At 34.9% G+C, this 27,753-nt stretch overlaps 1 protein-coding gene across 2 annotated transcripts; it reads right to left on the bottom strand.

Annotated features, from left to right (window-relative positions):
- Positions 1-190: 190 nt before the first annotated feature.
- On the bottom strand, positions 191-27,621 carry LOC135682111 (gamma-aminobutyric acid receptor subunit beta-1). 2 transcript variants are annotated; one of them, XM_065196840.2, is made up of 12 exons: positions 26,599-27,621; positions 20,934-21,066; positions 17,252-17,550; positions 11,844-11,924; positions 11,333-11,424; positions 9,244-9,311; positions 8,390-8,616; positions 7,334-7,416; positions 5,966-6,097; positions 3,487-3,633; positions 2,547-2,758; positions 191-1,517 (listed from the first exon to the last, which is right to left on the bottom strand). In XM_065196840.2, exons 3-12 carry the CDS (start codon positions 17,293-17,295, stop codon positions 1,233-1,235), a joined length of 1,371 nt encoding a protein of 456 aa, XP_065052912.1. In that variant the 5' UTR covers positions 17,296-17,550; positions 20,934-21,066; positions 26,599-27,621; the 3' UTR covers positions 191-1,232. The 2 variants fall into 2 exon arrangements, with proteins under 2 accessions (XP_065052912.1, XP_065052913.1); XM_065196841.2 differs by lacking the exons at positions 17,252-17,550; positions 26,599-27,621 and having other exon boundaries at positions 20,934-21,114.
- Between the last annotated feature and the right edge of the window lie 132 nt (positions 27,622-27,753).

Genomic DNA, 27,753 nt, shown 5'->3' with positions numbered 1-27,753 from the left:
CTGGTTTGCTGTCAAGGAAACTGGGCCATGATAGAGCTCATATGTATAACGTCATAATAAATTTCAGAACTTTGGAATTTTGACCACATAACTTAAAAGAGCACCATAAAATACATTTAATTAAAGAAAATCAGTTAGATGTTATTATAATTGGATAAGATATGGCCAATGAAAGATTTGAAGTCTGCTAATTGATTAACGTTCTTTTTACTGAGCAAATACAGAGACCAAAAAACAGAGAACAAAACTGCTGTTATTTTAACTGATTAGAAACCAAATAGCTGAAAAGAGAACAGAGACAGAAACCAAACTACAAAGATTTGATGAGGTGAGAGCATGTGCTTATTTGGCCATACCCTGGGTACCAGAGCCGCAAAAATTAAAAAATAATGAGAGCTGCTGGTACCCAGGGTAACTTGGCCATATCTCATCAAATTCGTAATTGAATTTGCACATTTAGTGGTATTACGTGACGTTTTTTTCGGTTTTCGAATTTCAAAAATTGTAAAACGTGTCACTTTAAAGCAGTTTTATGTCTATACGACGTAGGAATTCCCTTAACGGATATATCTACAAAACACAATGGCAAGCCCTCTCTGTTTGCTACCCAACCTGAATTTAAGACCTTCCGATGATGATCCATGAATCTTCGATTCATTAAAGCCGTAAAGCTGTACAATTAGTTTGATAAATCTACAAAGACTGTTTCTTGTTTCATTTTCAAAAGAACACTTTTGTAAAACCAATATGTTTACGACTAAGACATACGATTGTCTGCATCCATACTGGACTGCCCTAGGTAAGTAAAATAATTAGGGAGCTACAGGAGCACAGCGGGAAAAATATTCCAGGGTGTGCAAATAGTTCAAATTTTGTCACACTTTAAATGGCTTGATGATGTCCTAAAGGGCATTGGTTCCAGTATGGCGCTTAAGAAACCATCAAAATTTTTTTGAATGTTTGCAATTTTAACTGCTCTAGTGATTCCACTTAAGGACCCAATCAAAAGAAGCAACTGTTTAACTTTTACGTTTAAGAGGACATTTTATTTTATCTTTCTGACACATTTCTTTTTCGTAGATTCTACGTATTGCATAAAACGCCAACAGGAAAATTGAGTTTAAAGACGCTCTTTATTACAACCCTTGATATGCCTCTCGGGGCTTGCAGATTCATAACGATCTTTCGAAACTAAATTTGAAATGTTGATAATTAGATTTGAAATTGCCGGCCTATTTTGAATTCCTGTACTTTGCCCAATACACACAGTTAAATACCATATACACTATTAAAAACAAGGCCCTCGCTACATTCTCAACGTAATCAGCAAGCACGGAGTCTTTTGCTTCAGTCTTTGTTTTTTCTGTCTGTTTGTTGATATTTCCATTCACGGTGAATTTACGATTGATGATGGCGCTCATGCTAGAGGGAGGCGGGTCAGTTGATAGCCTCTTGTGGCTGTGCCTCTCGTAAGGATCTTTCAGCTCTAAACCAACTTTTATTAGAGTTTCCTCCACCTTGAGAAAGATAGAAATAGTTGAATTATTTAAGGTGGTACAAAACTTGCAAAGGGCTTGGAAAAAAGCAAAAATTTCACAAAATACTAAAGCTTTTTCGTCTGAAACTCCTAAGAGTATATAACTTCAGAATAATTGGTTCGAAAGAATACGTTTGTAAATATATAAATAGTTGAATCAGAAGTTATGTCAATCAATTTCTCGGATTTTGTATTTATGTCAATCAATCTTTTAGATTTAGTAGTTATGTCAATCAATCTCTCAAATTTAGTAGTTATGTCAATCAATTTCTCAAATTTAGTATTTATGTCAATCAATTTCTCGGATTTAGTATTTATGTCAATCAATTTCTCGGATTTTATATTTATGTCAATCAATCTTTTAGATTCAGTAGTTATGTCAATCAATTCCTCGGATTTAGTATTTATGTCAATTAATCTCTCAGAATTAGTGCTTATTTCAATCTGTCTCTCAGATATGGTAGTCAATCTGTCTTTTAGATTTTATGTTTACGTAAAAAAATTTGAGATAATGCTAAGCAAAACAAAAGCATAATTGTAGAACTGCGAACTGCCCATCAATGGCTTTAGGGTTTACATGTTCAAATGCTTTTTGCTAGAAGCCTGCTAATATCAAGCAGAATTCATTTGCTTTATCAAAATTTATACTAGATATTTATATACCTACAAAGACAACTCGACGATTAAGTTTCACTAACATCTCGGATGCCTTTTCGATGACATTTAGAATCAAGTCTTTGCTCTATCTCTGTGCTTTTTCCAGTGAATAATTAGTCTACTTACTTACTAATGATTTTATTCGTTAACTCGTTAATTTTGTAAAAAAAATTATCCATGCAGAAGTTCAATCTGTTTTGGAATTCATTCATGTAACAAAATTTTATCTTGCAGTAAAGTTTCTAACTATTGTTTAGCTGCCTTTATACAAAATTTTGTTGCTCTCCATAAAAAGAAGCATTTGAAAAGGAATTATTGCAGATATATCTAAATAAATGGGTAAGTTTCTAACCTCTTTCTTTGCATGTTTTTTCTTCTTGCGTCTATTAATTATGATATTCTCACAGTTCAGGACTAACACGTACTCAATCAGTGTGCAAAGCACGAACACAAATGACGTCAGCAAGTACACGTCAACAGCCTTGATGTAGTTAACTCTTGGCAATGTTGAATTGGCGCTGCCCCAAAGTGTTGCAACCGTCAAAAGTGTTGTAATACACAGAGCTTTGGGGTGAATAAAAGTTGATTTAGTTACGCAAATTAATTAGTTATGCAAATTAATAAGTTATGCAAATGAGTTAGGTATGCAAATTAATTAGTTATGCAAATGAGTTGATTCAACGAATTTAGGCCTACTTATTTCACCAACATGCGTTCAAAACCATTTTTTCAATAGCACGGGCAGCAAAAGGCAATGTTTATGAAAATCTTTTTATTTAAGTTAACGACAGATTCAACAAATATCTCCAAGTAGATTTGAGCAAAAAAGTAGATATAATCTTTAAGATTGACAGTACAGAAGCCATTTATAATGGAAAAATCCTCTCACTAAGTGCACAAGCAAGTTATAATGGACAAATTGAGGTCAAAGTCACAACTCATTGGCGACGTTAAGTGGTCACAAAGCACTTTGAGAAGAATTGTGTAGTAATTTCAATACTTCGCTCTCCCATTGTATTGTAAAACCAGGTTATTTAGAGGACATCTTATTGACCAAAATTACTGACCGTTAAAGGTATAGGAAGGTAGTCACATCAAAGAAATTGCTCATGGTCTATTGATTAGAGATGTCCCTTTTAGAGAAGCAGAGAGTATTCGCTTTTTCACTGTTATAAGGAGTGTGAAAAGAAGTTTTCGAGCAAGGGGCATCAGTGGTTAAGTTAGATGTAGCCATGCTGTAGGCTACTGTCAACTTTTTCTGAGAAAAGACTGGAAATTCTTGGAAGCCTTACCGACTCTTGCGGGTGTTGATTTCCTGTCTATCCAAAGCGAAATCCAGGAAACACACACAACAGCAACACATGGAATGTAGATTTGAAGTATCGAGTGACCCATTAACCGTTTGAACGTAAAAGCAACAGTTAACATGGAGTATCTACCTGCATGAAGAAGAGAAAACATAGAATCTTGCTTGAATATGCAGTCAGTTTTAATTGTCTGTATCGTTAGGTCTGTACAGTCGCTGTACTAAACACACAAAATGTGTGGATATGCATGGCCGCTTGAACTAAAGCAACACAATATTCTTGCCAGAATTGAGGATGAAATTTATTCAACATTCTAATTACGATTTATTTTTGACCGGAAAATTAATTTGACGGATGAAATTGAATAAAACTGCCAGGTAGCAGCAATAGAATAAATTTTAAGAACGGAGCTATTATCATTAACAATATAATCGAGAAAAAGTGAAGAAAGCGAGCCATTAACTTTATTGCATTCCCCTTGGTTTATTTCGGCTTACAGAGACTTTGGGGCCCAACCCTCTTCCTACAAGTGTATCTTTGGCCAAGGGTATTCAAAATTAGCACCTATATATTCAAATATATTTGAGCAACGCTCTAAATGACTTCAGAATTCTCTTGGATCGTTAAAGTAGAATAAATTGTGCTTTAGTCATAAGTTAGAGGGCTTCTGTAAAAAGTCAAATATACTTGTTCTGTCAAAAGTTTGTGAGAAGCTTACAAAGCTGAACCTTATAAAAGAATTATGCACCTATGAACTTAATCCAAGCAAATAATCATTTCGCACCTATGCACCTATGCACCAAGCGAATTATGCACCTATGAACTTAATCCAAGCAAATAATCATTTCTCTGTACAAGGTCTATGACTGCAATTTACATTACGTACCTAGAATGTATCAGAAATGCCTTTTGGATAAGATTATGTGAAACACCCCTCTAACAGTGAACGTGATTTAGCTATTGATTACAATAAAAATTCTAGAATGCACCAGACTATGCCCTTGCCCCTGTTGTAGAGTCTCCGAGCAAGCCAATTTGGCTTGATTCCCCTTTCGCTGAATGTCACAAATTTGCAAACTCACGAAAACTCATGCTTGTATTACAGTTATAATGAGTATTTTAATTAAAGACACAGAAAATTCATTCAGTTTTTAAACAGCTTTATTTATTCAGTTTTTGAATGATAAAGTTTCAAATTGTGTCTTTATTAAACTGATTTTGCCAATTTAGAGGTATTTAATGATGCTCTTACAGGTTCTGTGGGCAAAACTGAAAAATTCTAAAATATATTTTTGTGATGTCATCATTTTGGAGCTGTATAAGTAACTGACATTAATATTAATAGCGGATATGATTTGGTTTCAAACCTCAATTGAAGAATGGTGCCATACAGGATGCAATTATTATCTCTAAAGCAAGACAGATGGTAAAATCTTCCAGGTCATGAATTACGATACTATAATTTAAAACATAATCCTATTTCTTTTGATTGGAAAAGATTTGAAGAATTTAATTTGAAAATATACAAAACCTTTCAATAGAAAAAACATATTGCATTTTGGAATATTTGTTCAAAGGATTTTTTGTTGCGAATCTAGATTCCCTACTTTGAATTCGTAACTTTCATCATGTGATGAACTGATTTGGCAGATTCAATTTCATCAATTAAATTTTTTAGATTGCTCTCGAATTTTTTCTTAGCATTAATAAAACTCTATATTGCCAGAATATACTTTTATACTTTAACATTTTTTCGGGATAGTTGTATTGAAGCAACGACTTAACACCATCTTCAAATATTCCAAAGCACAAATCCATCTTTAAGGAAATGGGATTGGATTTAAGATTTTCAATTATTTGCTACAACCGGTGACTTTTGCCTTTTGTGTTGCTTTTAATTTCATCGCCAGACCAAACACTTCTCTCTGTTACTAATTTTATTCATGAATAGAAAAGCAGTATATTTTGCCAGCAAAAAGAAAGAATAGAAAAAATAAAATGGATTCACAGTGCTGCAAGAAGAAAAGGCAGATGTTAATGAGGAAAATAAACTTAAGGAAATCGCAGAATTTTAGAAAAATCTGCAGGAACTAGGAGGGAGTAAAGTGCAAAGAAAAAGGCCATGGTAAAATTGCGAAATTTCGCAAGGGCAAGAGGACAACCACCCTCGTTCTCCGTCTTCTCTGCCTATTCCTTTTCATACATTGAACCCATTCTGCCAAACCCAAAGCTTCCTTTCACAACAAACGACTATCTACCTACCTAACTCCTTCACTTCTCATTTACTTACTTATTCAATCTCTAACTAACTGAATAACTAACTAACTAACTAATTTACTTACTGACCGATTGACTGACTAACTTCCTCACCAACTAACTAGTTAGTTATAACGCTAGCATATTCTTTCTGGAAAGAAAAGCTAAACTCACAAATGAAATTTTTTGAAAATATAAAATGCTTTACCTGCTACGTAGCCAACCATTTCTTCTTTTGACTGATAAGCAGTGAGTTCAAACTGGGACATCGTCTTATCGAGGATTTTGATGCCTGGATTTATTTTCCAAGAGTAAATCAAGTCTCGAGCAACGTGTGCATCTATAAATTGGCATTGAATGTATTATAGATATGTAGGAATATCAAATTAAAATCTGATTCTATTTTCAAGAGTATGCCAATCTTAGGAAAGTTTGTGGCAATAACTTACAGGTTCTATAGGGTTTCGGATTATTGCTTATGGTTTAATATAGCTTGCAGTGAGCAACTCTTTTCAGCTGTGACTGTTACACATTCAGGGCACTATCTGATGATTGCTTTTGCTATTCACTTTAAGTTGTTAGAATATTGCATGGTTGAGAGTCTTCGAATCACAAAAGACAACCCAAATACATCAAAAAGGTTTTCGGATGAAGCAAGCACGCAAAACATAGACGTAGGAACAAGAGGGGGAGGCAAAAAGGACAGGTGTCCCAACTCTCTTTAAGAATAAGGGATTTGTCTTTGTGCAGTTCTTCTCCTACACCTGTCTTCTTCTAAAGTTTATGTTGCAACGAATTCATTCACTCGTTCGTTTCATTTACTCTGATGAAGCCCTGTATGCCGGGGCGAAATACTAGTAATCCTTAAATTTAATTTATTTTGAAAATTTTATCTCGTTACATTGGAAGATTCATCTTTCGTATTATTACTCATTGCAAGATTCAAAGAAACCGGCGGACAGCCTATCCTGTGGTTTTTCCTTCTTATATATTTTCTCAGAATTTTCTACGCTTTCTTTGCCAAAGTCTAATACTAGCAAGATTGGGGAGAGGTGATAGTGGGATGTTTTTGGGCGACAAGTACACTTCATTCTGCACTCTGAGTTTCTACATCTATTATACATTTAGACTATCTATCATTTCCAATAAAGTCTCTGCATGCTAAGACCATACTTTACAGGGCCTTAGTATGCATAATTTAATCCTGGGAAGGGGTAATGACGTTATAGACATTGTGAAAGTTGCAGGGAAAATTATTTAGAGTGCTAGCTAGGGCGTAGAGCTAGAAGGTACAGGGGGGCTGAGCTTCTCTTGTTGATGCCAAAAATTGGCAAAATTCTACCTTTGCTATTTCTTTTGGCAATATTTTGTGCAAGAGCCCCCTTGTTATTTTGATAGCACTACACAACTGGTTCTAGCCAACATGGACTTTTGAAACATTTCCTTAATATATTATCCCTTCAACGATTACCCTTCTCTGTTCTTTTTACATGCTAGAAAATGATAACTCGATCAATCGCACAACAGCTAAATTAAAATACTAACGATCAAGATAAGAAAAGTCCAAGACACTCACAGCTCACTATCTCGAACTTGCAATGTTGAGTGTCCATAGGATAACTTCTCAGGTTAAGCTTGCATGATGGTGAAACTGTTACTCTATTAAAAAAATGATCGAAAGAATCAATCTCTTATTTTCTATTTATTGAAAGGAAAATGCAAAGCTAGAAAATCTGCATGAAGTTATTTTCCCTTAAAAAAGCAAATCCAAAAAGACACCTGGAAAAGTGCCATTACAACTACTGCAAGGATAGAACATTCGGTCAATTTTCAGGAAGAAGAAAAGGGTTCAGTGTGAAATGTATGGACAGTTCTATGGTTTATCATATGTAACTTTTGCTTATAGAGTTTTAGCCCTCCATAAGAGACATTAATTGATTACGTCATTTACTGACCTCAGTTTGAAGACGTTGTTGCTATTGGGCTAGGCCTAAGTTTTTAATTCGTCATTTTTTACGAAACACTGTATTCAATGAGCTGGAAATCTAATAGAGTATCGCGGGAATATCTTGATTATTGGTGTCATTCTTCATCTTATTCGAGTGTGAAACATTAGCGTACAGATAAAGCTAGGGGGTTGAGATTCTCAATGAGGACATCCATAATGTTGATAATTAAATAGTTAATAAATATGATGTTAATAAACAATTTTTAAATATTCAATACAATAGAAGAGCATGTTGAGTAATTACAAAACTACATATTGAATTTTGTTCTACATTATTTGATTTTTTTCTAAATCCTTTATATAGTATCTAAAATATTTTCGTCAGTAATTTTTATATCACTATTCAATACAGTGCAAGAGAATCAAGGATAACTTTAAGCACAAAATTATGCACTGAATTGAATTTTCCGTATCTTCTACTGAGCTTAAACATTCAAGTCAATAATTGAAACAGCTATTTCGAAATGGTTATAAAGAAAGCTATTCAAATAGAGCGGAAAAGAAGAAGGCCTCTTGAAAAATATCAAAGTAGAAAAGCAAAAAGAAGCCATTTCTTACGGTTTAAGAGATAAAAAATTGGCTTAGAAATGATGCTGAAGATATGGATCAACATTTGTATCTAACCTTGTGCCCCAAAATACCTGTCCATTTGGATAAATATCCAATTTGTGGTTATTGACTGTTACACTGTGCATAGTTGATTTCATCGAGTTAATGAACACCGTGTCTGGAACCCAAATGATGTCTGCAGGATGCTTGGTTCCGCATGTAAGGGTCAGAATTCTTGTCAAGTTATGCCTAAGGCGATGGTCTTTCCATGTTTGTCGGAAAAACATATCCAGAGTAAAAGCCTTGAAAAGAGAAGTATCTTCTAGTTTCTTGAATACCATTAGCAGAACAAGGTATAACATGGTGAAATATTGTCTGTCCCTTTTTCTATTTTCACTTTTTGTGAGAACAGTACGAACCTAATGGGTTCAATCAACACCACAGATAGCTACTGTAACAAAATACGATTCATTTATTTCTCATTTATTTTGGCTTTTTGCGATGTGAAATGGTGGTCCATTTTTCTGCAACATTTTGGAAGGGTTAGTTCCAGGAACATGATATTGTGGTAGGCATAGAGCATTTGCGAATGATGCGAAAGAATGGGCCAACATTGGCAACTGTAGAATTCAAAAGAGAATAAGCTACAAAATTTTGCCCTACATAGGGGAAAGGCATTGTAAGCGACAGAGTTTTGAGGAAATGAAAGCATGGTTGGCCGTGGGTTTTGAGGTGAGAAAAGCATGGATTACAGCGATGCATGCAAATGAAACTTCAAGTAAATTAATTTACTGTCACATCAGGTCAAAAAAACTTGAAATAATTCTCCATTTATTCTTGTGTCTACATTTTACACCTTTGCTGTCAAGAATTCTCTAGTCTCAGCGAAAGTTAAACATAACCATTTTCAACGAGTTTTGATGCCTCACCATGTTTAGTGTATCCAGCTTTCCAAACGACATGACGCTGGCATCAACCTGAACTTTAACTGGATCACCTTCAACGATAAAAAAAAGGTATTAATCTGCAGGCAATTTGCATTGCATACCTCTTGTGAGATATCAATCCTCAAAAAAAGTTTTATCGAGATTTTAGTATTAAAATAGTATCAAATCGGGCCTGTCCATTTATGTAGTCTTATGTTTAAGAAAGGACAACTAGGTGACTTTCTAGACAAGCACTTTTGGTTTAAAGAATTTATTGCATGTTTTTTAGAAACTTTAAAAAAATCCAAAATCTAATATTACTTATTCATACTATTTTATATACATACTTCACGCACGTAGCATATTTTTTTCAATTTTAAAGGTTCAATGTAATAATTTCATTCTAAGGAAAATGAGACAAGCGTTCCTTCCAAATATTTATTTTCCCAACAGAAAGATCTTCGGCTCCTCGGAATCCTTCAATAACTTCTTGATTGACTTTACTCGCATCGCAATATCTTCAGTTGAACGTGAGTTGAAATTTTCGTTAATAAATTCAAAGATTAGTTGAACTATCAGCAAAATAAACAGGGCAACGCCTAATGTAAATTGTTGATTTTTTTCAATATTGTTAAATATGATTGATGCCTGATGAATAACTTTTACATCGGCAAGGCATGTCATTTCGAAATTAATTCAAGCCAGAAATACTTCAAAAGGGATTATTAATCCAAACTGGCCTAGTTGAATGGCTGGCGTGATTCACCCAATATTTTTTGTCTCGCCTTAGAAATCTTGATAACATCTGCATTCATTTTGGAAGTATGAGAGTTTTACCGCTTTTATTGAAACGAAAACAGTTGCACTTGAAAAACTAGTATATGTAAAGAAAATTGAGTTGTTTTCGTTATTTCTTCTTTATCTAAATCAAAATTGATGATGCAAAAAATTGTGAATCGGCTTACGAGCAGCATGGTGCCATAAAAATTCTTTGCAACTGGAAAAGAATGGGCTTTGCACGGATTGTTCGGTTTAAATTAAAAATCTTTAATTTGCCTAGCAATTAAAAATTGATAGTGAAATTTGAAAATAGCTTTGAAAATCTGAGACCTATCATTTCACTGCACTCTTTGTACGATTAAAGCGACTCGTTAATCTCCCTAATACGTTAATTGAGCTCCGCATCTGGAAATATTTTCTGCTTAACTTTTGGACACTATCCGACGTTTAAGCTATGAGTGTCGGACGAAAACTTTAGTATGGTATTTTTTGCATTTATTATTGTCAGGTTTAACGTTACCAAGGGCTTGTCTGGTAATTATAAAATTTTCATAAAAAAATTATTTTATGTAAATCTTTTTTAAGAAGAATACGACTTGCAAAATGTGCCGAAAATGTAAAATGGCGATTCCTTGAAAAATTTTCAAATTAGATTCATCATTTTTTAATGATATCTGGCATAATACACAGGCTAGAACATTTTCTTGCGTCTAAATAGGTATTTCAATCTAAGGCTTATTATCATCATCAGTTACCATCAGAAGGTTGGCTACCATGACCCTCCAACTATCCCAAAATCTGAGTTTTGGTTTGTTGTCATGGTCATAGATAAAACTAAGGGGCTAATAGTAGGGATGGTCCCCCAGAACCACCTCTACAAGGCTTATCAGCAAGCGAAAAGTCTGGTCTGCGCGCAAAGGTCGTGATCACCAAATTTGGAGTGCAAAAAAAGAGAAGACGTTTGATTGGTTTTGCTTTATCCAATGAGCGGCCTCTTAGTGCCTTAGGATTGAAGATCCCAATACGCTTGTATCTCTATAGTTGTCTATTTTCTTGTCCCTACAGAAACATCAATCAGTATCTGTTCTTCTTCAACGCTGTGATGGTTGTTGGATAACTTTTTTAAAACACTGGCGAAATGTTTGATCTTTTCATGGCAAACTCCAAAATAACAAGCGTTCTGTTCACAGACTTGGTTCTGCTTGTAAAATTTCTCATAGAGGGTGGGTTAGGGTGCTTTTTCTCAATTGGCAATTACACAGTAGATGCACCAAATATTTGAAAATTACTGAAGAAATATTAAATCTAATACCTGTGTAATTTGGCCTAATTTTTCTTTCGTAATTCGTCAACATAACTTTGATCATCTTCGTAACTTCGTCGTCACCCATCTTAGTTTGGTTACTAGAAGATCGAAAACAATTATTTTGAATTGCATAAGACTTCTAAACGTTCATTGCTGCTATATTTGGTTAGCCTAAAACACCTAAACTCTTATTCTTTTTTCCTTTCATTGTATATTCCTTGTCATTGTCTTTTTTATATTTCCTTGCGTACCGTTATATCGTAACTTAAACATTTTACGCTCGTTGTACTTACTTGAATGGAACAATACTGTTCTTAGTTGGAAACCCAAGTTGCACGCTCAATTTCGGGCTAAAGTTAGCTATGACTACACAACATCGAGCGCTTCGTGACAGACCGGTAGAAAGATTAATTTTTATCGGCAACATTGTATACATCGAGCAAGTATTACCTACAGCGTTATTCAATGCAACGAAGACAGCCTACAGTCAAATGGTGAGAGTTTAAAGAGAACTCACCTCGCAGCAGATACAAAATAGCTTTGAGTTGACAGTACCATGCAGCAAATAATTGCAATGACATCCATTCTAGCAAAGACGCTGAAATGAAATTAAATATGAAATGATTAATTTGCCAAATAAAAAAATGAGGTATGTCGTTTGTCGTATATCACGCTTATGTAAGTTTGCAGATTATGTTAGGCAACGCAAATTTGACGAGTCAATGGAAACACGAAGAGGAGTGACTTTAAAGGAACCAAAATATATTCTATTAGATATCTGAAAACAAATTTAGCTAAAATTTTACGCTAGCATATAGGCCTTTCAATGAAGCGAAAAGAAACACAGCAAGGAAAGAAAGAAAACTGGGAAAGGTTCAATTTTCGGAAATACTGTTCGTCAAGTTTGATCCTAAGTTGATGCACACGTTGCCTCCAAGGGAGAAACGAACGATATTTTTGCAAGGTGGAAAAATCGTGCACACAACAATTGCCAATTTCAATTTGAATATTTTGCTAATTTTCTATTTTGTGCATTTTCAAAAGCTGCAGAGGGTGGTAATAAATTAGCTTTCACAATTCATTGCAATTAAAAACGTGAATACAAGCAAAGTTGTCTTGTAGCTGATTAGGTTAAAAATTGATAATAGCAAAACTGAATGAGGTTCTTTGCCTGATTCCGACAATTCTTCGTAGATTTATTTCCATAACAAAACAAATCAAATCTAAATTCACAAACGTTTGTTAGTATAGTTAGAGGTGGTTAAACATATGCTGTGCCATGATAACAATCTATCGAGATTTTTTATTCCTCTAGTTGCAAAATACTCATGTCTCACAATAGTTTCGCATGATCACCTGCAATTTTGCACGATTAAAATTTTGAAAAAATAATTCAAAGTTTGAAGGTAAATGAAATCTAATAAATACGTCAAACACAGAAGAATCAGGCAGAATGCTGTATTATTTTGTTATTTAAAGTGCCTATATGGTATCCTGTTTTGCAAATGTTGTCTGACAAATTACAGTTTTTCACACTGAACGTTAGCAACTAAACTTTAATTAAACTGACTTTTTGAAAAAGCAGAATAATGCAAGTAAATTCACTGTAATTTGTTTTCCACTACAAAAACAGCGCAACTGCCAACATAAAACTAAAAGGAAGATAAACAACAAAACAGTAATGACGTGAGATGGGACTCTTGAGGGACACCCACGATTATCTTTGCTGTATCGATGCAAATGACTTTGGAGGAAGTTTACACACAACCATCGAAATATGGACGTTCTGAGCAATTCTTCGTGACCTGAATAGATAATATGCTAAGCTCCCTACACAATGATGAGATCACTCGGTGAAATCCTAAAGTACGGCTAGCTACAACGCTGAAAATCGGGTGTGTGAAAACCTATGACAACGGCTATCTACAACGTGAATCTACCACGCTGAAAATCGTGTGTATGAAAACCTATGACAATGGCTATCTACAACGTGAATCTACAACGCTGAAAATCGGGTGTATGAAAACCTATGACAATGGCTATCTACAAAGTAAATCTACAACGCTGAAAATCGGGTGTATGAAAACCTATGACAATGGCTATCTACAACGTGAATCTACAACGCTGAAAATCGGATGTATGAAAACCTATGACAATGGCATCTACAACGTGAATCTACAACGTGAATCTACAACGCTGAAAATCAGGTGTATGAAAATGTCATTCGGGTGTACCAGACCAAACAGGGGCAGTGCTCCATACAAATTCAAGCCCTTTAGAAACTCTTGTTACGGACCGACACCAAAAACGTTTCTTTTGGAATGTTCCTTAATTAAACATTACTATCAACCTTGTGAAAATCTATTCTGATTTCAGCTCGAACAACTTCTTCAGTGACTCATACATTTGATTTCTAAAGAACCTTTAACACTCATTGGTGGGGTTTGTTCAAGACAAAACGTGAGTCTTACCGTTTGAGCCTTGCCACAAATATAGTAACAAAGATTAGAAATTCTGCTTACTGTGGCCGACAAATTGCGAAACCGTGTTTCTCCAGTTAATTATCTTCATAAGAAACAGAGGGCTCATTCAAGCCAGCGTGATTAGTGATTCTCGATCCGCTTAATATTCAAAAGCCGGCGATGAATCTTTATACTGCATGGGATGAGTATGATATTAACAATAAAGGCTAATTTACACATCCCAGGACACGAGAACGAAATATGAAATTGAATTCTGCTCAAGGCAGATCTATTTTCTGATGCTGCACTGACCCGATTCGCTACTACAGCAATGCAACACCAAAATTAGCTATTCAACAATATTATTTGCTTTTCGTGCAAGAATTAGTTTGTTTATCCATATGCTCGGCTTAAAATAAGCAAAGCAAAATACTTTAAACCAAGATTAACTTGAAAATACGCTAAGAGATTCATTAAAATGGTCGCCCATCTAAATGCTTTGCTGATTGACTCTTGAAAAGTCTCTCTTCGATGAAAATTTTTCGTTTCAACAATTTTGTTATAGAAAAGAACTATTCAAAGAAAAGTGAAATAAAAGAGATTTCCCAAACATGCTTTATTACTAAACTTTCTCCTTTGTGAGAACATAATACTTGCATCGAATTATTCTTCTCTGCGATCGTACTTTTGTTTCAAAAAAGAGTCGCCGCCATTATAAGTTTGTTTCTATTTCAAATCAGTTTGCAAAAACTGTCGCTACACACGATATTTTACGACTGCTTCACTAAACAAGATTGACAGCTTAGATCTTGTTAAGAATTTTAGAATGAAAAACAGCGGCGTGCATTGATTTTATCAGTAGTTCGTTCGAATCCAGGTGAAAAATAACGGTTAGAGCAGAGTAGGTATGTTCCTGTCTAGCTTCTGAAAAAGATATGAGAAAGACAATTTTGATTTTGATATATTTAAACTTCGACAACTGAAACTAGCAAGAAGCGGAGTTCCTCTGATGAAACACGTGTTTTCGATACCTACAAAACCTACAATTACGACTGTAGCTTTAAAGAGAAAAGCAACTATAGCCCTTATTATATCAAACAAAAACCATAATTTAAGTTGATTTAAAGAATTAATCCTTACATTTGAAAAAAAATTGAGCTAAATCAAAATATCGAAGACTAAAACGGACCTAGCTTAGAAGAATCGTTGCAGCACTTTAAAATTGATGTTGCTCAGGAATGTGGTCTTGCTTCATTGCTTTTGTTAACAAATGCTTCGCACAGAAGAACGTACTCTTTAATGAAAAGTTGGACAATTTGTATTCGGCAACAGCATTGCAAAAACCACGATGCACTTGGGTCTAACGTGATGTTAGAAAAGATACAATGCTGAGCACAAAGAGTAGAATGGTTAATTTCCCTCTTCGACTGACAACAGCGCTGTCAAACGGGCCTAAAGTATACCATGCCAATTTCAGCAGTAGTTACATAATTTTTTAACAACATTTAAACAATAATCCTTTACATTGTCATTTCATTTTTACATTAAAATAAGAATAAAAACAGTCATTTAATAGGGCTATAAGAATATAAACAGTCATATGACTTTACTAATTTAACCCCAGTAACTGAAATTTTTGACAATTATGCATCCATTTGGTGGGACAACCATGCTCTTTATTACAAACTCGACTTATCAACGGGTATGACTGGTTCAGTGAAGAAAACAATAGACTTGCAAAAGATACCTTTGTTCTAAATGGCTGTATCGACCGTTAACTCCCTAATTGCCAATTCTGGGGTCATTTCTTGAATATCAACGCTTTATTTAGCCCTTTCTTTCAAAAACAAAAAACCATACAACAGTATTTGCTGTTCTTGCTTTGATACGTAAGACGTCACGCTTGCATCAAATTATTTTGATTCACAAACTGCCACCAGATTTTACAGGTGACTACAAGCTAAGGACGCATTCTCGAATTAAAGCGGCACTGAGGCAGCAAATTGGCATCATTTAATACCTTCAGGACAAATTTAGGCCTGCTGAAAATCACGTGAAAATCCACAATTGAGCCACTTTGAGAGTTAAAAATTCAGTAAATATATGTTTTTACTGAGAAATATCTAAATAAAACTGAGGATATAAAAGAAAAATATAAACAAACTCTTGACGGAAGTTGTTCAAAATATTTGATAATGTATTTAGTGCTTGATGAAAACATATTTTGATACAGTCTAGTTATGCCTGACTCTACTTTCAAGCTGCCACAAAAAATCAGCAAAAAACAGTTTTAAATAAGCATATTTTGAAAAAAGAACATTTTTGCATGATCGGATTGATAAGCTGTCTAGTCAAGAACAGAGAATTATCATATGTGCGTTGGTGATCTTCGAACGGATTCAATTATTATTTACAAAAGTTCTTTGGTTGTCATAAACAGTGAGATAATCACTGATGGTTGAAAGCTACTCTTCAATGGAAAATGACTTGAATTTCACGTGGTGATAGCAAATGTGTTGGCTAGTTTAAAGACAAAATAAACATCGGCGGCCTTAAGAAGCGAATTATAGGCTTTGCATTCAGAATTAACAGTTGCAAAAACAAATAAAGATTTTATAAAGAAAGGTTATCAGTGCTTTTTTCAATTGTCGTATGCTTTATTCTATTATAACTATATTTATCACATCTTTTCTTTTTGAGTTCACGATCACATCTTCTCGTTATAAGCTAGTAAAACTAATTCAATGCTCGTCAAAACATGATCGAAACTATCAACTTTAGCGGGAAATATTGCAAAATCCTATATTATTATCCTGTTTATTGTAATCTTCTTTTAAAACCTTTTTAGCAGCTAAACATTCAGTGCTTCCTTATCTGAGCTGAATCCCAGCACACTCGATGAGAATCTCGTAGACCTTTGATGGAAACCCTGTTGTAGAAATCTCCAATACCATTTACAAGAGTGAATTGCTCCTAAACCAAGCTGACAAGAAATTTGCAGTAGGCATCGTTTTCCTATGTGATACCTAGTTAGCAAGTTATTTTGCCTTCTGATGAAGAAAAATTCAATCTTTGCTTTTGCCATTATCTTTGTCAAGACAAATGAAATTTAGGTAAGAAAACTTTTATCCATGACACCAGAAATATGTTGAGGAGAGCACTTTACTTTCTAGCCATGAAAGCATGTTCAAAGGTGTATGCAAATAAAGTTAAAAAACAGGCAAGTATCAAGAAGTATCTGTGTTCTGGTGAGCAATTATTTGTCAGGAAAGATAACTGTTTGTCGTTTTGTGATGATTTCTTTTTCAATTCTTAACATACATCCTCACGTGGAAGACAGCCACATTCCTTAGCAAATGTCTTAATCCTGATATTAGAAGATTCATCAATGCTTTATTAAAAAGTGCTCGGATTTACGCGCTACTCTTTTAAAACCACTAGAATACACAGAGTTGCAACAAACCTCAAAGGTGCAATATCGTGATGCTCTTGTGAAGCAAATGGCATCTGACTTCACCCAGTCGAACTGAAATGCGAAAGCGGTATCTAGAACCTCTTTCAATTCAAGACTGTAGAACGATGTTCTTTAGGCAAGGTGTGTTGCTTTGTGTGAATCACGCCATTTTGTTAACCTTGCTACCAATGAAAATATCGAGTATTGGCCGGCAATGTTGAACAGGTTCTGCCAATGTTAAGGAGCTATTGAGTAATTGAATCCAGCAGGTGCAAGATTGAGAATTCTTTTCAGCAAATAAAGCCAGACTATAGAGATAATTCAAATCAATAGCCACCAATAAACACAAGATTTAGTATACTGTCCCAGTTTGAAGGCAGTTGTGGTAAAAGCGAAACATAAACAACTCGTCGAATTGCTACGCTCAAACACTTTGCAACCAGACAATTTCGTAAAGTTGCAAAGATGAATTGCTAAATATCGCAATGCCATGAATGTTTGCTGTTTTTCAGAACCGACAGATTATGCAATTCTTGAAGTTAACAGCTCCATCGAACTTCAGGTTTTCAATATTTAGTTTTGTGGTTTCCACGCTGTTAATTTCCACAAGCAAAGCAAAAGTTAAACAGTTCTCGTCTTCAAAAGCCTTATTTCAAAATATAGCAAAAGTTGCTATTATGTCAAATTTCTCTTCTGGTTTTGCTTTATGAAGAGTTTTTGCTGCCTCAAATGTTGACATGTCGAAGACTTTATGTTGAAGTTAAATATAGCGAAGAACTAAATTCTTTAAAAGAGAATGCTAAAGAACGAAGTAAGAATAAGACATTCACGATTGCAATTACTTGACTTGCAAATTTTGCAAATGGAAGAAACACTTGTAACATTTTTCAAAATGATGAATCCGAGGTTCATGAAAATCAAAAAAGAGAAACTAAAATTATTCCCAACAAATTCCATTCACAAGTTTAGTTCAAAAATGAAACTTTTGGAAGAGAAGATGGAATTACATTCATGTAGCAATTGAAAGAACACCTGTGGAACCAAATGACTGTTCGTTGAAACTATGGAACGATATTGTTTGTCCGAAACATATAATAAAGTGTCTGCCCATGTTTTCGTCAATAACGCTTCTATCATAAGGAAAAGAAGTATGGGACCATATTGTGGGCCCGATATTTGAGTTGTCCGATATGTAGAGGTGTCTGTCCGAGATTTCATCTACAAGGCTTTTTGATTAGGGGGAAATTTTGGAAAGACATCCTCTGTGTGCTTTTGTAATTGTTCCTTTAATAAAAATATCTCTTGATGAAAAGAAACGAGGTAATAAGTGTGGATATATAAACTCTATTATGATGATTGAGGATTAATGGAAATTGTTGTCGTTGCCTTTCTTTCTTATATCTTGATAGTCATAAAAATATCGTAGCAACAAAATTTTCTACCAAAACATTTTTCTTAATATCTACGTTGCAGCTGCTAATCTTAACATCCTGTTTATCTGACTATACTATACTAAGCAGGGTGATTCCACTTGCATCGGAAGCAGCAATATCCTATCAACAAGGGCGTAGCTAGCGGGGAGTGTAGAAAGTGTGATACATCCCCCACCCCAATTCTTCATGATACCCCCCCCCCCCACAACAATTCTTCAAGATACCCCCCCCCCCCCCCCAATTCTTTAGTTGGAGCAAAAATAGTTTTTTTGTCTTTAGTTGGTGCAAAGATTCCCTGGATTTTTGGCAAAATCGTGTATCGGTAAGTGAAATAGTACGTAATTTTCTCTTTATCTACATCTTCGTCTGTAAATTTTACTAAGGCGTGTAGAACTCTGCCTATGCGTTTGTAACTCTGCGAAGTAAACAGGCGTCCATCTATTTGGTTCTACTGATTAGCAACTCGCAAATAACAAGGCTAATTGCTATGACCCATTGGGAGTAGAGCAATGATACGTCCCCGTAACATACAAGTGGATACAAGCACGCGGCATAGATAAGTGCACACGAACACGCGATTCCGCATATATGTAGCCAGGACGCTGATTACCACCATAATCAGAACGATGATTCGAATTTTATTGTTGATTGAACCTCGTCTAAACACTTAAGTCATGTAAAAATTCACTTTTAGATAAAATTATTTCATTACCCATTCAACGATGTGCAACATGAAAAATAGCAGTGTTTGTAAGCAGACACAAGGAGAGAACAAAACTACAGCCAAAAGAAGTTCACGATAGATCATAAATTCCTAACATATTCTTCTCCCTATCGAAAAATATTGCATATTTGAAGATGTCATAAGATTAAAGAATGCAACATTCTCCGTGGTTTCACTAACAAAACATTTCGCACACACTGAAAATGTGCATTACAGGGTCCTTTACATATTACGCCACCCAAAAACGCCAATCTCTTAGAAACAACGTTATAATATTCACAAAATGCCTCACTGATGCATTACAAGCATAGAAATTCGCTGCGAAATTCCATGCACGCATATACCTTATCAGTTTTGCGAAAAAAATGTTTATCCTCTTTGGCATTTAAACAAAGTTCGAATCTAAATTATTGCTTTTCGGAGCCTTGCCAGGCCTATAGCTCAAAACGTTTCTCTAAAATTCAAACAAACCATTTATGCCCATTTATGATACTGCGTTTAAAATAGACTAAAAATGAAATAGATTTAATTGAAACTCAATTTTTAGCATATGGCTATGAAGGTAAGATAATAAAGGCTTTGAAAATCAACATGCGCACTTCATATTTACAAACATAACGATTGTTGTTTTGCAAAAAACGTTAAAATTTTTATGTTTGAGGTAACAGATTGTTATTTTATTGCTTTGAAAAGCCAGAATAACTTTGAATTGTTCAAAACTACACGCTACAAGCTTTTAGATACCTCTTTGAGGACTAAAACACTATAATATTTCGTTATTACATCTTTAAAGATTTTCACAAATCACAATAGATAGGAAGTTACAAAAGATTAAGTTACTTCGAGAACGCCTTCAAATGCTGAAAAATTTGTCTTTAAACGACTGCGTAGCGAGACAGTAAAACGGGTTTTTACTGTTTACTTCACATCAATTCTTAAAGCGTAAACATTTTCAATTTATGAATCTAAAGCAGATACTTTATATGCTTTCGACCTTTTTTCATTTAGTCAACTATTTCGGCTTTCAGTTCGATCATTTCATGGTTTTAAATCTTTGCACAAAGATTCAAATATTGACAGAGAAGATTAATTTGTCGAAATAATAGCTCTTTCCTTTCATCGCATACTTAAATCGTGTATCTTTCTCTGTACATAGGAGATTTCAACTGTTTTCACAAAACAAAACAGTTTTCTAATAGATAAACAAATCTGATCCTCATTTGTTTGTTTGTAAGAAACGTAAACGGTGAAAAATGCCTCGAGAGGTAGATTGTAAGTTAGGGTTGATAAAACTTCAATATTATCGCGAAAAACTAGATTTTTGTCAGCAAATAAGAAAAGACCTTGTCAGAAGTCGCATGTTTGATTCCTATTTTACCGGATTATTTCCAGCTATTGTCCGCCTAGTTAGCACCGGAAGTTAGACAACAACTTGACAATGCAATCGCAAAAGTTGTAATGAAAAAATCGGCTGTTTCATTTAAAACGGAAATATATTAAGACTTATCGGAATTATCTCCAGAAGCGTACTAACCTTCTTGTTAGACGACTAACTATGAAGATTTAACAGCACATATGCAACTCAGGAACAATTGAAATTTTCTCGTACAGCATCAGCTATCTATATCTCCAACTGGCTGCCTCTACCAAAATGTCGACAGGTCTTGCTAGAATAGAACCAGGATTAAGTATGAAGCACCTATGTATAAATACTAAGGATTAATAGAGGTTACACAAAAAGACAATGAATGGTCAAAGATTGGCGACCCCCGTCTTCGGTTACATGGTAAACAACAACAATTTACACGTGAAACAGTACTGCGAAATGTTCAATGAAAAATTCACATAGAAGACACACGTGAAATTGTTTTATGAATGGAGTTTATGGCTTTTGAAAAGAAAACAGTAATTTTCATAAAATCGTTGCTCAAGCCCGTAGCCAGGTCTGTGGAGTAGGGGTGGCAAACTCCCAATGTCTAATGCAGGCTAGATAAAGTGAAGTGTTGGTAGGGTAGGGGGGGTGTGTAAAGGAAACAAACAAGCAAAGAAGGCTGTAACAGTTCCTTAGCGATTAAATAACTTCACTTTCATTACGCTAAATAACGTTCAAATGTTATGTCTTCCGTCAAGATCTTTCTCCCAAATGCCAGGGATGCAGGATTGCATTCCTTCTCTGTCTTTATAGAATGTCGCAAAGGGGAATCAACCCTTAATGATGCACGTGCTGACTCCGTCTCAATCAGTTGCGGCTATTCTTTGAACAATCTGCAGCCATCTTCAAGCATTGGCCCTCAGTCAAGTTATTGCATCGTTAATGAAAGTCTTGTTTTATTGCTTCAATACAGACAGTCTTGTGATACGATTTTCACTGGGTAATTGTGTTTATTGTGTTTCACAATTATGTTTATTAACCATCAGCATGATTCTCTTCTAGCCGATACAGTAATATTTTAGCCAAGTCACGGTAATTGCTTCTTAAACTCCAGGATCATGATTTTGTGACAATTTTCAAATTTTTCCCGGGAAGTTTTATTTAGCATCGGAAGAACATTTTGAGCACCAAGCACTATCTTAAGCCCTACATTGGAAATAAGAGAATCCGTTACAAAAACTTTTCTTCTGTGAGTGTTGGCTTACCATAGCAATCCAATGAAAACGACGAAAAACCCCATTAAAAAATTAATAAGGAAAATTTCTCGGGGTGGCAAACAACTGGCATTCGTATATTCCAGGGGTGGCATTGCCACCCCATGCCATCTATTGGCAACGGGTATGTCGTTGCTAAGAGAATCGAGAAGCTCGACAACATAGCTTCTCGGTCAATTTATTTAAAAATATTTGAAGTAGTTGGATGACAAAGTCGAGTAATTTTAATTAATTCTAGATTGTCAAAGCTGTTCCCGGAAAAAAACTTTATCAAGCCAAATCAAGAAACAAAAGAGAATTGAAAAGAGTTCATTGGTTGATTTTTTGACAATTTATGAGGTTCTGGAAAAACTATCTAGAATAGTAATAAACTTTATGCATTTTATCTCCTATTATGCAAGGTTTTCTTCGTCAATGAAAGTCGACGAAATCTGAGTTGATACAAACGAATACAAGGACTAATTTGTTATTAGATTGCTGAACTACATTATAGAAAACAGAATGTAGGGCAAGTATCTATGCAGTTAGAAACAAGGAGAACGAGTTTTTGATACCATAGTATAGCACTAACATAGTCTATTGCCTAGGTTACAAAAAGCTTTTGAATTAAAAAAACATGGAAATTTCCTTGTGGATGCGTTGGGTTTTGTAACTTTGTTAGTTAAAACCGCTCAACAACACTTCTAATGTTGGACAATACAATTCCCACGATAAATTCAAAGACAATATTCAAATAATATGGGTGTTCACCAGATATTGTCAGAAGACACTCTCCATCGCAGAGGCGGTTTTTGTTGGCAACCGAGCTTCTCGCTACCTCGTCACTTTAGCCCTGATAAAAAAAGGTTGGTTGCTTGCCACAGCCTCTGCGACGAGGAACGGTCAGAAGATGATTCGGAAGTGAAAAAAAAATATATTTCGACGAGCCAGAAGAGGATTGACATTTATTTGATCAACTAGAAAGACATAATGTTAAAATTCATCTGTCCTGACAAATAGAAATCTTAATTTTCTTACTACATTTCTGTGATAAACAGCTTTACAATCTTAGGCTAGGCGATGTCCCACTTACCAAATCGGATGTGAAAAAATAAGAATTCCGTGAAAATTTATTTAGGCTCAAAACGAAAATTCTTCAAGAATATCTAAGTGTGATAAAATTTATTGTATTCTTATAAGAAAAAAATGCAACGTTACAAAATCAATATTTCAATTTCTCCAGGAATGCATATCAATTAGAGCAGGGGTGACATGATTTAGGGTTTGTTGGAAATATGCTGCCTACCAAACTAGGATCAAATGGTGTTCAATTATCGCACAATTTTGTTTGACTGAATAAATTACAAGAACCATAATCAGTTCTTTGCCCTCCAATGAATATAATTGCAGACTTTCGAAAATGACACCTTTGTCTCCTTCTTCAACGCCCCTGTAAGTGAGTTTTCAAAACCTTTTGATACAAATTTTAATACTTTTTCAATCAAATTTGTTCCACTTTTCCCAATGGCAGTGCAGTTTTTCCAGTACTAATGAAATCCCTTCTTGCGACACTAGACATGGCACATTTCTGGTCGAATCATTCGATAACAATGCAAATATTAGCCCCCTTTTACCATACCAATTAGCAATCCCCAGTCCCTAAAGTATGCGTTTCAACATTCTCAGCTCAGGACTGAAGTAAACATGCTAAGATCGTCTTATGCAAAATTCTGTTGACATCTACATCTTTATCCGTTTGGCGAAGGTTTTTGATAGGCTTAACAATGATATTAACACCTTCATCGCAAGACTTAAGAAACTTCAGCTTTTTTAAAATACTTGATATTAGTGTTAAATTCATTTCAGTTTTTTCAAAAGAAGATTAGCTTTCTTATGCAATTAAACCGTATATAGCTTTAAAAGCAAATTTCAACTTGATGGACATCACCTCCTGCTAAATCAGTTGTATACAAACTACCTCGTACATAGATCTTGCAATTCAACGTATCGTGAAAAATAGAATCAAAACATTAATGAATTGCTGTCTTTCCCCTGAAATGTGTGATGAGTCAGTTTTAAGGAATTTAAGGAAAAGTGCATTGGTCTTAGACCAGGGCTAGAAACATGGGAAGCCTACTCAGGAGAAACGAGTAGCCGAAACATTATGGACAAAACATTAACACGATTTTTTCAGATTATACAACATTTTTTACATGCTGTGAGAAATATATCTTAATGATGAACACCTAAAAGGAATTGATGTTTGGAAGCTGATATGGTTGATAAATGGCTTTGTGATTCTGAACTCAACTTTATTCCAATTGACCTCAAAAATTGATACCTCTGAAAAACAGACGCCCCAATTAAACAGAGCCTCCTAAACAAAGAAAACTTTCAAACAACAGACGTCTCCAAACAACGAACACCTACAAACAACGGAGAATTTAAACAACGGACACCTATTAACAACAGACATTTTAAACAATGAACACCTATATACAACTTCTAACTCTCAAAACTGATCACATAAAAATAGCAAACATCCCCGAATGAAGAGACAGCTCTAAAAATGGACATCTTGAAACAAGAGACATTCCAAAACAACGGACACCTCCAAACAACGGACACTTGCAAACAAAGGACACTTTGAACAGCGGACACTTAAAAACATATCATGTGTCCACAATTTCGTTTAATGCTCTCAAAGCCTTGAGGTGATTGACGAATGGAAACCTCCTTTTAGTGGACGGTAACATATTTCAAACAGGTGTCCGTTATTCTGGTTCATTACGTTGGTTTCACTGAAGATTAATACAAGATTCTTCAGAGTTTACAATTATAAGCGGCAAAAAACTTCTCAGATACTGGCAATTTTAAGGTTGACTAATTCTATGACGACACTTAAGTAACCAAACAAACATCTTTTAATGGTGCTTTCGGATAACTCCCCAAACAAAACGAACGCGGAATCCCTTCTTCCATAACTGCTAACACCACTTAATATCAAATAAACTTTTGCAGTTGTCGAAATGATTACTTGGTAACACAAGATTACTTTTTAAAATGAACTTAGATGAAACGATTGTCAGCTTGGTAAATACATTCCACAAAGGATCAAGAAGTATTTTAGAAACACCTCTTTTTGGCTTCCAAAAATGAATCGCTTGTTAAACCAGTACACAGCAGCTGCTGGTAATTTTTCAATGGGATCAGCCTGCCGGTAGAAACTGTTTTGATTTTGCTTTGACGCTGTTAGAGGCGGAGTGAACGAACGAATACGATTTTCAGATATCTTTTTGCTACCAGTTTGTAGCCTAACACGAGGTTTTTTCTATGGAAACACCAAAATATTTGAGCTAACAAAGCCAAGATTACTACGATTGAAAGCCCCAAACAATCTGCATGGAGACTTCTATTTCAAAAATGGTGCATATTCTAGATCCTTCTTTCGAAAAAGATAAGGAAAGTTTTATCCCAACTTACTTCTAGCTTGTTGCTACGTGAATGTATTCACTACAGAAGCATAATCTTCTTACACTGTCATCTTTCTTTTACCTTTCTCTACGGGGTCTTACACGCATCTTTCATTTCACCATTTCTGCTTAAAAATCGGCGTATAGCACAACGCCAACGTAACATGAAAGAAACCGGCCACAACAGCCAACACCACAGCAAAATTGAGCACCACAATTGAAGATGATGTAACGTACCTAGAATTAGTCAACTCAGAGCCAACGCTTTAATCTCTCTATGCTATCATTAACCAGAAAATATTATCGATGTTTTGTAGTACAAATATTTTACACCCTACCTTTTGTCATTATAATGCAGGAAAGTTGCAGAGAACAGTGTTTCCTTGGCTCACGAACCCGCTAAGCAAAAAATTAATCACAACTTTGGCAGACATATCACCTACCAGATGATATCTTCCACAATGGAACAATATAAAAAATTTGCATTCAAATTTGCATTCAAATGCATAAAAATGTCATCAAAAGCTGCATATTTTGATAAGGTTTTAAACCCTTGTAGGTTCAAATTTCAATGAAATTTGCGCAGATCTTTTCTGAACCATGCCGTCTTCTAAAAGTTTCAAAACGTGCATAGGCCTCCTGGAAAGTGATTTTCTTTTAAACGTGGCAAGTGATTTTCTGGCAAAGAGCTGCACTCACCTCTTCAACTCTAATGTTTTCATTTCAGGAAACGAGTCTTATTTCATGAAAGCCATCCTTGTTGTTACAGCTTCAAATAGACAATGCCACGACATAAGGTATGAACTGTCTAAGTATCAAAAATTGCATATTTCTTTCGGAGAATTACTGGATTAAAATTTTTTTAGTAAATAAACCATCTGCTTGACCGATCATGTAAAGATGGTGTACAAAGTTGAAATTATCAGAGTTGCACTTTGAGGATATGATAAAAGAGCGTTATTAATCATTCTTTATTGCGATTAATTTATACTTAAAAATATATTTTGGGGCTTGAAATTGAGGCAGAAAATAGAGGCAGAAAATTTTATCAACCGTTTAATCAAAAGGTTTCATCGTTTAATCAAAATCGAATGTACCCACCTGAACAAAACTTTGGCTTCATCTTTGTTCCGAACATTGTTTACAACTGAAACGAGTTCAGCTTCTTTCAAGCATTGCATTTCATAAAACTTTTTCAAAAGATAGTCAACTAACAGTACTTCGTTTTAGGAACAGCTATTTGATATTTCTTTCATCGGCAAAAAATTCCTGTCACAGAAGCATTCTGTTTCTGCTACGATATGTTTTCATTAGTAACTTTAAGAGTGTTCAGCAAACCTTGTTTTAGTTTCAGGCAAAGGTGCGACAAAAACATTTTCAGCTTTCATTGATGTTTCAACTTGCAATTGTAAAACTTCAGACATATCTCTAAACTGTCTTCAGATATCAAAATCGCATTGTTCACATTTTGTATTTGCGTTCATTATCTGCTATTAACGTTCGAATAACTGGTATGTCTTAAATGGTCTGAATTTTCACTATAAATTATGAATGCTTGTCTTCACACCTCTGCAAGGTATCGCCTTAGTTGCAATTCCTTATTGAAATTCCTATAAAATATTATCCTCATGTGTTTCAAATACGAACATTTTCGATTATTCCCCTTGTTTCAAAATAGCAACATCAAGAGAACCTAACGTTCGACCGTGGTTTTAAAAGGACATCGAGTCGTCTTCTCTTATTACTAGACAATAAGAGGACATATACGCTTTCTTGAAAAGAACGACCTATTTTATATAACGAAAAAGCAATGCACTGCCTAGGTAAAATGAAAATGCAAGGAGAAAACTATCAACTACAACATTAATTTTTCAAGGACCATGACAAAAATTGGCCTACTGGGTAGATAGATCTGGTTTGCTGGAAGAATTGACACGATTCAGCTTTCTCGGCTACTACGTCGTCCTACTTGACAGCAACAGTCTGTGACTGAGATTCATTCATTGTTTCAAGCGGATCACATGACCACAGTTGTCAAATGGCGATTTAAGAATCTTTTTTGGACACCAAACTAAAACAAGGAATTACGGGACTACATTGACTGTGCTTCGCCTACAGTGACTGTGCGTCGTCACAGTTTACCACAGTCAAGCCCGAAAACAAAACTTTGAACTAGTTGTCGTATCTTTTTTAACAATATACTTTTCGTAAAAAGGAACTTTGCTTGGGTCGCCAATGAAGTATAGCGAAATATTT

This window comes from Rhopilema esculentum, chromosome 16, assembly GCF_057945365.1.
Source record: "Rhopilema esculentum isolate cy_ngs chromosome 16, ASM5794536v1, whole genome shotgun sequence".
NCBI lineage: Eukaryota > Metazoa > Cnidaria > Scyphozoa > Rhizostomeae > Rhizostomatidae > Rhopilema > Rhopilema esculentum.
Note: the sequence above shows the minus strand (reverse complement) of the source record. Positions and strands in the feature narration are given on the sequence as shown.